The sequence below is a fragment of the Acytostelium subglobosum genome (genome assembly GCF_000787575.1).
Source record: "Acytostelium subglobosum LB1 DNA, scaffold: scaffold4, whole genome shotgun sequence".
Taxonomy (NCBI): domain Eukaryota; phylum Evosea; class Eumycetozoa; order Acytosteliales; family Acytosteliaceae; genus Acytostelium; species Acytostelium subglobosum.
The window spans coordinates 1,107,507-1,119,746 of NW_012236528.1; the positions used below are offsets into that span (position 1 = coordinate 1,107,507).

Here is a 12,240-nt window from a genome sequence, read left to right on the forward strand (position 1 = left end):
TACATCAACATCAACAACAACAAGAAATAATGTTGATTGTTCACAATGTAGAAGAGAACAAGAGCTTCATGTGGCGGGAATACAGGGTCTTCACATTGAGAGACCAATACAGAACATTGCCATCAAGAGGAACGTAACAATATCATCACAAATAACATCATTAAGTCTACAAGAGCCAAGCAGTAGTAATAGCAATGGAAGTAATAGTAATACTGCATCTGTTGTAGTACCAATACATAAGCTATCAATGAGTGATAGTAATAGTAATAATAGTAATAGTAATATAAGTCAACACCTTCACAATTTGAATGTATCAACTTCATCATCATCGTCATCAACACCATCTACTACATCCTCTTCACAACAACTGAAAAGAACAGGTGGCAGCAGCAATAGCAATATAGAACTTAAGCGTAACAATGAGACGATGAAAAGTGAAGTCAACTCAATATCAAAGAAGTTGCGCAGGATGGATGTGGAGGATGAAGATCACATGCCTTACATATGCTAAGCCATAGGGTCGTCTATCATCCTCCCCAGTGCTGCTCCTGTGTATATAACATTCAATAAACTTAAACTGTCGCGCCGACAACGATGTCGCGCGTGCATGTCATCCATCAAAGTTAAAGAAAGTAGACTAGCCTGCCTATAAAGTCAGCAGGAATGATGTTTGAGAAGAGACATTTATGGATGATCTAAAGGAAGCAGCTTAGAATCTCAACTTGGAGAAGAACCACTTGGACTTTCCTGCCTTGTACCTATGATTGATTGATTGATTGGAGTGAGGTGAGATAGATGGTTAGTGACCATTCAATATGTTCAGTTAGCCACAAGGCCATCCATCACAACACAACAATACATACTTGTCCTGGAAGATCTTCTTGACGGCGTGCTTGGTGGAAACACGCTTGGCTGGCTTGGAGGACTCAACAGTGACGGCCTCCTTGATTCCGTTGAAGGAGCTCTCCTCGCGGGTCTCGAAGTTGTAACTGTATTTGATATTGATTGATCGATTAGTTGTCAATGGTCCTAAGATTGATCGATAGTCTATGTACAGGCAAGTCCTGTATAAATCGCATCGCTTTTGTAACGCTGTATGTATGCCTGCTTGTTGATTACTTACCGGGTTGGCATGATGTGGTTGTAGTTGACGACCTTGACGAATGGGGTGATCGAGATTCTCTTCAAGATGGTCTTTCTGTTCATTCTTCTGATGACTCTGCGTGGGTACTTCTCAATACCGGCAACCAGACAGTGACCATAAGGGCGCTCCTTGGATGGCTCATCGAAGGGTGGATATTGCAGTCATTTTTAAAAGTCGTCTTTGTTTATGGGGTTGTTCGTAATGTGATTACAAGACGAATGAAAGAGAGTGGAAAGATGTGATGATGATGTCGCATTGTTTATGAGATAAAGAACACACGAGACAAAATGCAATAGAGTCATAATCTTTCATACAAGCGGTATGAGTGATCCATACTCATGCATAGTGTCATTGGGATAGAGTAGACATGATAGATGATGTGTGTGTTGATCGCTAAAGTATGTATGATCATTCGCCTAAAGTGTATCTGTCTATTCAATCAATCCATTCTGATTCGTCATTCATTCATTCATTCATTCATTCCAACCTGTATCGATCGATCGATTATCGCATCGCTGTGAAGAGATAGAGAGTGGAAAGTGGATAGAGTGGAGAAGTTTGCGATTCTTATCATTGGTATTCTTTACGACAACAGCCTTGCGACCAGCGTACTTTCCGTTCAATAGGATGACCAATCTTCCTTGTTTAATGCTGTGTATGATTGATGTTGGTGAAAGATACATGGATTAGCTTGACATGTCCTTCATTTCCTTTCGCTTGTCCAGAGATGTATCCTGTCGCTGTCTATCTTTTGTCGTCTGTCGTCTGTCATCCTATCCTGTCGTCATATCATGTCAATCCAACGATACATACAACTTTTGCATCGTGTAGTGTCTCTTGTGATCTCGTATCGTAATGTTCCGTTAAACGAATGGTGATAGCAATGGAGGCTAGCGCGCTGCACCTTCATTAGGAGGTCGTGCTTGGGTGTGTGGCTGCACAGACATTCACTCACTCGCTTCTGAAACCAACAAAAAAAAACACTATTTATTTCAAATTAATAAAAATTCCAAAAACATATACATCTATTTTCGAACTTCCACTCATACATTCAATCGTGTTTGATGAGTTGTGGATCAAGTGATGGCAATGATGTGAGTGTGGAGAGTAGATGATGTTGATGGAATGGTATGGCGATGCTGTGGTGTGTGTCATCGATAACGAGTGAGAGTGATGTTAGTGTGCCAAAGATTGATTGTTGATTGAGATGATTGATTAATGAGGCCATGTGTGTGTCGAGTGATCCATTGATATGGCATCTTATCATTCTCTCCAAATCATTTAGATGAATCGACAATGATGTGATCGGTGTTGAACATTGTGGAAGCAATGTAATCACGTTGCTTAGGTCTTGGATGTCGAGGAACAGTGAGTATGATCTTTTGTGTGATAATGAATCAACGGCAGTGGCACTGGCAGTGGCACTGGCACCAATACGTAGGTATAATAGCTGGATCGCATCAATCTGGTCCTTATTGAATCTCTTCATTTCTTTTGGCTCACTGATATGTATGTTGGATAGGGATCCAGTGACGTAATGGAGGTGATCTGTGATGCCATAGTTATCCACCAATTTTTTCTCAACGTGGCTGAACTCCATTTGTGATCCAATGTGCAATGATGTGAGGTGGCCCTCCAAAGGACGTCCCAAGAATGATCGAAAGTTGATTGTCAATCGATTATTTATGGCTACATTCAATAATGTTGTCTTTGGATAGTAGATGTTTGAGTATGATTGAGTCTCAATTGTTTGAAGTGATGTTCTGTTGGGGCCAAAGTAATGTTTGCACAATGATTTGAACCAGGTCTCGGTCGCCTCGTCCTCATCATCATCCTTATCATCGCTGTCATCACCATTTAGATAATCATCATACAGATAGAATAATAATAGATTGTCGTCAGTGATATTCGTCCAATCGGCATAGTGATCCAGCTCCTCAATCAGTGTGATATGCTCCAGAGTATTCGCGCCTTTCACCACAATGTACTTTGAGTCGGAGTTGCTGTCATTGTGTATGAATGGTATGGTCACATGCCGCAAACGTTCCAAACATCGAGATAAGAGCGTGGTTGGGATGCGAACCAGATCTTTGGCATGCATATGAAGTGGCGTGTCCTGGAGCAAACAATATTTCGATCCAATATGATCGAGTGATGAGAACACTCTGAGTGACGGGAGCACTTGATTGGTGAGGGTCCAAGCACATGACTTGTGGAATTTACTGCTCACAGTTGCCAACTCCACCAACCAATATTGATAGTTGGTTTCTTTGGGGTCTTGATCTTGGATGGCTAATTGTATGATCATGTTGATAACTGTCCAAGGGAGTGTGGGCAGGTGCAGGCGCTTTGACTCTGACCTGGGGGGCAGGTAGTAAGCTTGGGCTTGAGTATGTAGTGTGTTGCTAAATGATTGACACTTGAATTGTTTGAAGAGCTTGCGTTCCTTAATGAACTCTTCATCGTCATGATTCAATGTTCCCAACAACATATGTTTGGAATGCTTGTAATTGGTGAAAAGTGGTTCGAGACAGAGTAAATATTTGAGGAAGTGGAAGATTGGTCGCACCAGCCCCACCATCATAAGATGTTGTTCAATCGCCACTACTTCCAGTGTCATGTGACGGTATGGATTTTTGGATGTTTGTGGGTCGGTGAAACGCTTGTTGTCCATCATGGTGTCAATGAATTGAATCCATGATTCATTGGGGTCGAGACATAATGTTTGAATGAAAGATAATATAGTGCTCCTGAGTGATGTCCTGTGAATGTAAATGCCAGGCCTCTGATGATTACAATATCCAAACAGGTGAATAAATCTTGAAGTGCCGAGCCAAGACTGTTGTATGCATCGAATGATCATATCGATGTTGCGCCACGAATCCATAAACTTGGAGTCACTTGATGCGGCATCTAGGAATGTTTTGAACTCGGATGGATATTTATGGACCACCTCTTGATTGAATGATTGAATATCAGTATGATCATTGATGACCATCAAAATCCGGAACCCTTCCTCTTTTAATGTTCTAATGTCGCTCCCAACCTTTATCAAGCCTCTTGCCATCTCTAAATTCTGGTAGCGCGTGAGAGCAGAGGATGACCATCTTCTATGATAGGTAAGATAATCAACCATTCCATTGGGCAGGGGTAGTCCACATGATTCAAAGCAACTTGTAATCCCATCCAAGAGGACAACCCCACCACGTACCATACCACCGAGAATAGATTGTTCGTACAAGTCGTATATCTAAATTGGACTAGTAAGTGAATGAGTGAGAGCGAGTGAGTGGCCGAGGGAGGCCGAAGCCTTACCTTGGGGAACTCTGAACCCATTTGTTTGATGACCAAGTTGATGATCTCATTCGTGCTAGATTTGATGTAGGTACCGAGTTTGAACGATCTAATACTTTTGAAGAATATATATATGATATGAGGTTGATTTGATGTCAATGCTTCCACTCTTTGTTGTTGAGCATCATCATCAATATCCATAAATATGCCAAGCTCTCCAAACTGAGAGTGAAGTTGCATGAACATCCTGTTTATTCCAGTATTGGGTCTCGGACCAATATGCTCATACGTTGTAGTGATGATCCTGATTGAGTGATTGGATGATTGTGTGAGCGGACAAGTGGCATATAGACCAACTTAAACTTACTCGAATGCATGTTGCCTGTACAGGACATTGAGATACAACTCTGATTGAGACTTGTCATTGATTAGTGCAAGGTAGAGTAGTTTGGCCAAGGTTGTACTAATGTGGAACCATGATGGTGGAGATGGCGCCAAGAACCATTGATTGAGCGAATGCTCCAATCGTTCTTTACCAAATATAGATGTGATCACATTATATGCTTTGTGTATATCGATGTAGAAGTGGGTGCCCATTGATTCTTCCTTGATATTGATCAAAATGGCAATGATCAAGTTGACATAGTGATTGATGATCTGGTCCATTTGATCATTATTCTGCTGCTGCTTCTGATGCTGGGCAAGATCATGAAGGAATTTTGGATCAAAGAGGAACCAGAGTGATCCATAGACCAATGAGATATTGATTGAAGCAATGTCAACAAGTGCCATCGTCACGTCAAACATTGATGTGGTAGTCAATCCATTCAATGCGAAGAACTGACTACCATTGACAATGTCGTGTTCCAATTGATGTATACCATATCTAACAAACTTGATCGACGCAAGTATCTCAATGATCAGTTTTCCAAGTGATGGGAAGTCTTTGAACAACTTGGAGGTTGAGCGAGTTGAGTGAGTGAGTGAGTGAGATATCAAAGGTATTCTGTATACTATACCTTGGATAAGATTGGTAGATCATTGATGATGTCAAGAGTACAGTGCAATCGAGTGAATACCTCAAGATCAGTATGAGAAGGTGTAATCGAGTCTCTTTGAACGATATGCCTTGCCTTCTCAGCCCATTCATTTGTTCGAGAATATTGTTGTAATTGTTGTTGTTGTAGATGAGTCATGTATTATCTATTTGTTAACTCATTGAATGAATGAATGAATGAATGAACATTCCCTAAACCACTCCCTCAACTCAACTTCCACAAAGTTGCAAGTTGTTTTGTTGTTGTCGTGGCGATAAATAAAGTGTCGCACACCTTGGCATTCTTTATTACATGATGGTGATGATTATGGTGACAATGGATACAAGTACAAGTACAATGAATGATGGTATGTTCCTAACTGCAACAGATAGTCCTGTTGTTGTTGAAGAAGTAGTGGTAGTTGACGACTGAGTGGAAGTTGTTGGCGAGTTGGTAGTGGTCGTTGGTGAGTTGGTAGTTGTGGTGGTCGACGACGGTTGAGATGTTGTCGTTGTGGTAGTTGTCGACAAGAGTGTTGTAGTCGATGATGATGTAGTTGTGGTCGTGCTGACTGGAGAGCAAGGTGTGGAGCTGTAGGTGCCACCGACCTTTGGACGAACGCACTCTAGATTGTAGCCAACAGAGTCAGATGATAACTCAATACGGTAGGACGATGCGCCAACAGTCACTTCGAAGCAGGTCAGGGCGCCAACACAGCTGCCCAGCTTGGTCACGGTGCGCGTGGCAGGCAGCGAAGTCTGGTTCTTGGCGGCGGTCATCAAGAACACTCGGGCATCGGGCGAGCTGACGGGTGCGGACTGGGAGTAGCGTGTGCGATACACAGTGTTGATGGGTGCCTGTGACTCAAAGGTGATGTTGCCATCGACCACGAATGAGGTCAAGGCCGACACGGACGCTCCAACAATGCGGCCGACGGAGGTGGCCATCTCGGGCTGTGCGAGGTCATTGCACTTTGGTCGGAGCTCAATCTCGGACTGACTGACCAACGAGGGTTCCGTGTGCCAGACCCACATGCCACACGTGGCAATGTATGTTGGAACGCGGTTCGAGTAGAAGTACTCGCTCACACTCACCGATTGCAGACGATCATGCTTGGTGAATGAGTCCACGAGGATGTAGTGGCCGCCTGGTACAGAGATGGCGTATCTTAGCATGCGCTTGAGCCATCCATCGGCACTCCTGTTGCGGCCAAACACATCGCTGCCGTCCAACTTGAAGTAGTCGATGGATAGGCCGTCGACAGTCTGGTTGAACTTCTCGATGGTTCCGCGCACCGGTGAGAACTGGCCCTTGTTGACAATGGTTGGCTTGCTCGAGTCCCAGGCATCCTCCACGACCATAGTACTGGCGCCTCCTCCTCCATTGTCCAACTGCAATGTCTTGTCATCCTTGGCGATGGTGCCGTATGACATGTCGCTGACGAACCTGCTGCCAAAGCCCGACCAGATGATGCCTCCAAAGTCTGACTCTGTGTGGGGGTAGCCGTTGTACTTGGCCTCCAATGCCAGGCCCGTGTAGCCCTCAAGCTGGCGACGAACATCGATGGCGTAGCCATTGTCAACAACGCGACGACGGAACATTCCATTTCCACCCACTGGATACAGTGATGCCTTGTCGCCAAGTGATGGACACTTGCGAACGACGGCAGACCAGTTACGCGCCATCACAGGGTAATAGTCGTAGCCAATGTCAAAGCCCGAGTTGAAGTAGTTGTTGATCCAAAACGCGGCAACAGCACATGGGTCGACGTTGGCCGTGCCCACCTGGAGTATCTCGCGAATGTACATTGAGTAGATAGGTGTGAGTGAGCCATACTGCGTGATGTGACTGTCACCAAAGTCCATTGTCAGGCCGTCCACGAGGATGGCATCCAGGATCCACTTGTAGCTTGTCTCAAAGTAGTTCCAGCGGGGCGATTCGAGGTGGATGCCAAAGGTGTTGCTGATCAACATGTCCATCTCAATGATGTTGTCGACGTTCATCGATGTGTAGTGTGCCAGACCCTCGACAAACACGCCGTCCGACGCGATGGTGTAGCGAGTGCGGTACATCACGGAGAGGATGTCCGTGAGCAGACCCTGCGCAAGTGTACTGTTCTCATACCAGCGAGCAACAGACAGGTAGATGGCACCAGAGGAGAGCACGGGCGTCCAGTTGTTGCCGTTCCAAATGTTCCATGAACGGTTCTTGTAGTTTCGACGGAAGTTGGCGGCCATCTCATCGATCTTTGATGAGACTAGTGCGCGCTGGTCCACGGCCAGGTCGTTGTAGAACAGGTCGTAGAAGACACTCCAGTACTTGCACGGGCCTTTGGAGCCGAGGTCAAAGCCAAAGGGACCGTAGCCATCACCATAGTTGGGGTCAGACCACACCCAGTTGCTGAACCAGGACAACTCCTTGGCAATGAAGAGTGGGACCAGGGCATCCAGGTCGGCTTGGGAGAAGTAACAATCATTGCGACCAAGCGCAAAGCATGAGCGCAGGAAGCGTATGACGTACATGACGTTGAGGCCATTGTTATACTGATTGTACTGGTCCCATGTGACCGTGCCATCAAAGTACTTCTTGGCAAGGGTGTGCTGTCTGAGCGTGGCGACACGGTTGTTCCTGCACGATGAGCCAGAGAACAGGACTGTCTCATACGAGTCCCTGACACTCTTGACGCCAATTCCCAGTGTGGCAAGGCTGTCGCATGGCAGCGTGTAGAATGGGTTGACCTTGGTTTGCCAGAAGTATGAGTGATTGCCAAAGAGACGAGGGCGCGAGGGGTCTGGCAGCGAGTTGTAGGTGAACTCCAGACCATTGAGTATAGACACGGATACGATGCCAAGGGACTTGTGTTCGTAGATATAGCAGTTCTGGATGGGCTGAGTTGAGTCGCACTCAGTCTTGTAGGGATAGGTGTTGAAGGCAAAGATGACCACGTCGATCTCCTTAATCGACGCGTCCTTAAACTCGGAGGGCAATTGGATATTGAGCTCGGGGTCGTCCAAGTATGGACCCATGATCATGTAGCCACCTGCACTGGGCGTTCCAAGCAGTACCCAATAGCCCGCGGCAGTGGTCCTGGACCATTGTCCCTCGATGCGAAGGTTACACTCGGGAGTCGAGCCACTCATACAGGGGTTGCCGCCATACGCGTAGAGTTGGAAGCCACCACCGCGGCGTGGGTCAAGGTTGATGCGCAGACTAAGTGGTTGGCCTAGCTCGGAGCGTGGTGGTACGGGGAAACGGAACTGTGCCCATGTAGGATTGGCACTAACAGGGGTCGTGTTGACTGGTTCGCGCTTGTTGTACAACACCATCACATTGTTGGTGCCTAGGCCAACGCGACAGGCAGTGGCTGCGCCATTCGCCTGAGTGGAGCCGTACTCTATTCCTTGTTGAGGGAACTTGGCAGTGTTGGGCAATGACAGACCACAGGCATTGGGTGTCCATTGACTTGCAGTCAACGTGAACGTAGTGAATGGATTGGATTCAAAGCTACTAAAGTCTGCGCCAATGTAGGTCTTTGGTGGTGATGGTATCGAAGAGTTGAAGTACTTCAATATGCTATTAGTGAGTGGCGTTAGTCATGTGTGTGGGTTGGAGTGCGGCAACTGTTACCGATGTGTGGCCGCATAAAACTTTAATGCGGCCAGTGTGAGCTAATTACTTACTTTGGATCGATTGAGTCCCAATTGGTAGTTGATGGTAATGCACTATGTACACATGATACACTAACAAGTACCAACAACAATAACATTAACATTGATGATGAGTTCATCATTGTATACTGACTGATATAGATATATTTATCTCTATCTAATCATGTGATTAAAGTAATGATGTTCCGTCGTTGAAGATGATGATTAGACATGATGAAGATATGTTATGAACCTTACTTATGCGATTGAAATGATGATCGCTTTGATGCGCAAGTTAATAGCGCGCCTGCCCGTAGACACCTTATAAAGACACCTCACATGTCTCCAATAAATCATGACATCACAAAAGACAAGAGGGTCGCATGTGGCATGTGGCTGACCAAACGGTGTTTGCCCAATAAATTGATATTATTAAATAAGGTGAGCCGGATGATCATCCGGTCCATGGCCACGCGGCGGACCCATCCACCACCTTTGGGTGGGTATCTTTAGCTTTGTTGGATGGATGGTTGGACTGTTGATTGTTTGCATGAATACGGTTGGGTAACGGTCACATAGATGGTTGGACACAAGAAGCTGTTTGGTTTGGACACTCCGAGTGTTGGCTGGCTGGGTGGATGACTGGCTGATCAAGCGTGCGGGCCTTCTTGATGGTGATCATTGATCACAATCATTGTTGTGGTTATGACTAAGATTGATCATTGTAAAGTATCAATCACCATCGAGCAGTTGTCGACGATTCAGTGAATGCCAACCAAGGGAGTAGTGTGTGAGTGATCGATTGAATGAACATCCTGCCTCGAGAGCATTAGTTGGCATTAGGATCAAAGTCTTGGATGTGAACATTCGTCACCTTGGTCACTCTTCTCTTCTTCTCTTTCTTCTCCACTTGCTTCGCCTTGATGGTACGCGCAGTCTCTGCAAACTCGACCAGTGACAGACCAGCCTCCTTCATGGTTGACTCGAGATCGACCTCCTTTGGCATCACAATGTCCTTCCACATGTTGACAAGCTCAGCGCTGACGGGTATCCTGTAGCGCTCGTCATTGTAGAACAACATCTGGTCGTCTGCCTTCTCGTTGTGCTTGACGACGAAGATCTCCTTGGCATCGCGCATCCTGTTGACGTCCTGCTCGATCTGTCTGTATGACTCGCGCAGCTCGCCCATCGTTATGCCGTACGGGTACTTTGAGAGAAGTTCGATGATGTCCTTTGGGCTCTTGACATCAAACAGCGGCTTGAAGCACAGTGTCGTATCGTTCAGGAACTCTATCTTGGGGTTGGCGCGAAGACTGTCGATCAGCTCCTGGTTACCCTCGATCCTGTGCGGTGTCGATGCCATCAGCTCCTCGAATGTCGCTGGCTCGCCTTCAAGCGACTTGAGATGTGTGAGGATGTCGTAGACGACACGACCAATCGGTACATTCTTCTGCTGTGACACTGCCGCCGACGACGACATATACGTCGCCTTTGTAGCCGATGACAGCGGTCTCTTCTGTTGTCCATTCAAGAATGATTTGCCATCACCAAATGTCTTCCTTTCTGTAATCTTCTGACTATCCATTCTATACTCTGTTAATGTTTTATATGTAATGATATGTTGATTATTGGTTGTTGTTGATGGTTTGATTAAGTGATAGGATGGATGAGTACTTGTGATGTCAGTCAGAGTACTACTATTGAAGAAGACGATGAATCTGTCTCAATGTTCAATTATCACTTAATCATTCGATTGAATGAATGGGTGAGAGAGTGAATGAAAGTGAACAGACCTTGTTTTTGAAGTTGGAAGTTGAACCTGAAGTGGGGGGAAGGAATGCACACTTAGTTAACCCTTGTTTATTCAAGTTTCTTACAATACTTACAAACTCAAAAGTTTAAGTTTAATCAGGCAACAAACATTCTAGTGAGATCATGATCAAGTTCCTTTATTGATTTATGATCATAAGCATAAAGGATATACTATGGTCAAAGAAATAATAATACTAAAAGGAAGATGATATAGAAAACCACAATGTTGGAACATTTCCAACTCGAACTACTAGGCAAGTAGATAGTCTTATCAGCAATCTCCAACCACTAAAGTAATCCCCAACCTTTATATATTCCCCTATAACATACTATTAATAATCTTCATTCAATTATTCGTATTGACCTACGTTAAGATATGATCAACTTGATTATCACGAATAATAGGTTACAATGATCAACAAATACCTTACGACCAAGCACCCAAATTTGCTCACTGTTTACTCCAATCCTCCATATCTTGGATTTATCTATGACATTCTCGATCTTGTCTGAGTCCTCTTCCTCAAGTGTAGTCTTACCTGTGAGAGTTTTCACGAAAATCTTCATGCACTCTTGTTTGTTTGATTGTTTGTATGTTTGTCATCTTCAACTTGTTAGTCATTATCATCATATACATAGTCATTGTCCAAGAGGATGAAGTAATCGAGGGTTTCACTAAACTTGCGCATCACTAAAACACACAAAAAAAACAAAACAAAAATACAAACTGGGCTGAGTTATAGTGAGAACTCCTCATACTTGGCCCACCAAAAACACCAAAAACAATTCTCCACTCACCTCTTCCTCTTCCGCCTCCTCCACACTTCAGCAACAACACAATAACAATCATACATCATCTTACTAGTACTATAAATCACTCACTCACTCTCTCCTCACGCACTCCCGATCCTCGCCTCTCTCCATCAACTCTCCATCATCTATCTATCAATCAATCAATCAATCAATCAATCAATCAATCAATTCATCAATATCAACCTCTTCACTCGTTTATATTTGTACAATACTATATACAACATTATCTACCATTATCTATACTACCTATCAATCAATAATCAATCATTCAATCTATTAGCTGTTCATTTAAGAATGTACAGACTCATCAAGAACAAGATGGAGACAGGAGTCAGGATGGAAGTACCTGGAATCATCCAGGTGACTATGGTGGTGTCGGACCCCTTCCCTCCCCACCTCATTGATCGGCAGCCGCCAACACCGAGCAGCTTCTGCATCAGGGGTCGGACTAGGCGTCAAGTTCTCCCCGACGCTCATGCGTACGCGCGCAGGG

The 12,240-nt window shown here is 44.9% G+C and overlaps 5 protein-coding genes across 5 annotated transcripts; all 5 read right to left on the reverse strand.

Annotated features, from left to right (window-relative positions):
- Nucleotides 1-712: 712 nt before the first annotated feature.
- SAMD00019534_026040 (hypothetical protein) lies at nucleotides 713-1,968 on the reverse strand (the record flags this gene model as incomplete). Its single annotated transcript, XM_012901902.1, has 5 exons — nucleotides 713-758; nucleotides 864-989; nucleotides 1,124-1,292; nucleotides 1,725-1,795; nucleotides 1,958-1,968. Coding segments are annotated over 5 exons (423 nt in total), but the record flags the coding sequence as incomplete, so codon positions are not given.
- A 227-nt stretch (nucleotides 1,969-2,195) lies between these two features.
- SAMD00019534_026050 (hypothetical protein) lies at nucleotides 2,196-3,245 on the reverse strand (the record flags this gene model as incomplete). Its single annotated transcript, XM_012901903.1, has 1 exon — nucleotides 2,196-3,245. The coding sequence occupies one exon, from the start codon at nucleotides 3,243-3,245 to the stop codon at nucleotides 2,196-2,198; it is 1,050 nt and encodes a 349-aa protein (XP_012757357.1).
- A 1,063-nt stretch (nucleotides 3,246-4,308) lies between these two features.
- SAMD00019534_026060 (hypothetical protein) lies at nucleotides 4,309-5,245 on the reverse strand (the record flags this gene model as incomplete). The annotated part of the gene is made up of 4 exons (XM_012901904.1): nucleotides 4,309-4,404; nucleotides 4,460-4,553; nucleotides 4,728-4,742; nucleotides 4,806-5,245. 4 exons carry the CDS (start codon nucleotides 5,243-5,245, stop codon nucleotides 4,309-4,311), a joined length of 645 nt encoding a protein of 214 aa, XP_012757358.1.
- Nucleotides 5,246-5,783: 538 nt separating this feature from the next.
- SAMD00019534_026070 (hypothetical protein) lies at nucleotides 5,784-9,262 on the reverse strand (the record flags this gene model as incomplete). Its single annotated transcript, XM_012901905.1, has 2 exons — nucleotides 5,784-9,048; nucleotides 9,156-9,262. The coding sequence occupies 2 exons, from the start codon at nucleotides 9,260-9,262 to the stop codon at nucleotides 5,784-5,786; spliced, it is 3,372 nt and encodes a 1,123-aa protein (XP_012757359.1).
- A 689-nt stretch (nucleotides 9,263-9,951) lies between these two features.
- SAMD00019534_026080 (hypothetical protein) lies at nucleotides 9,952-10,707 on the reverse strand (the record flags this gene model as incomplete). The annotated part of the gene is made up of 1 exon (XM_012901906.1): nucleotides 9,952-10,707. The coding sequence occupies one exon, from the start codon at nucleotides 10,705-10,707 to the stop codon at nucleotides 9,952-9,954; it is 756 nt and encodes a 251-aa protein (XP_012757360.1).
- Between the last annotated feature and the right edge of the window lie 1,533 nt (nucleotides 10,708-12,240).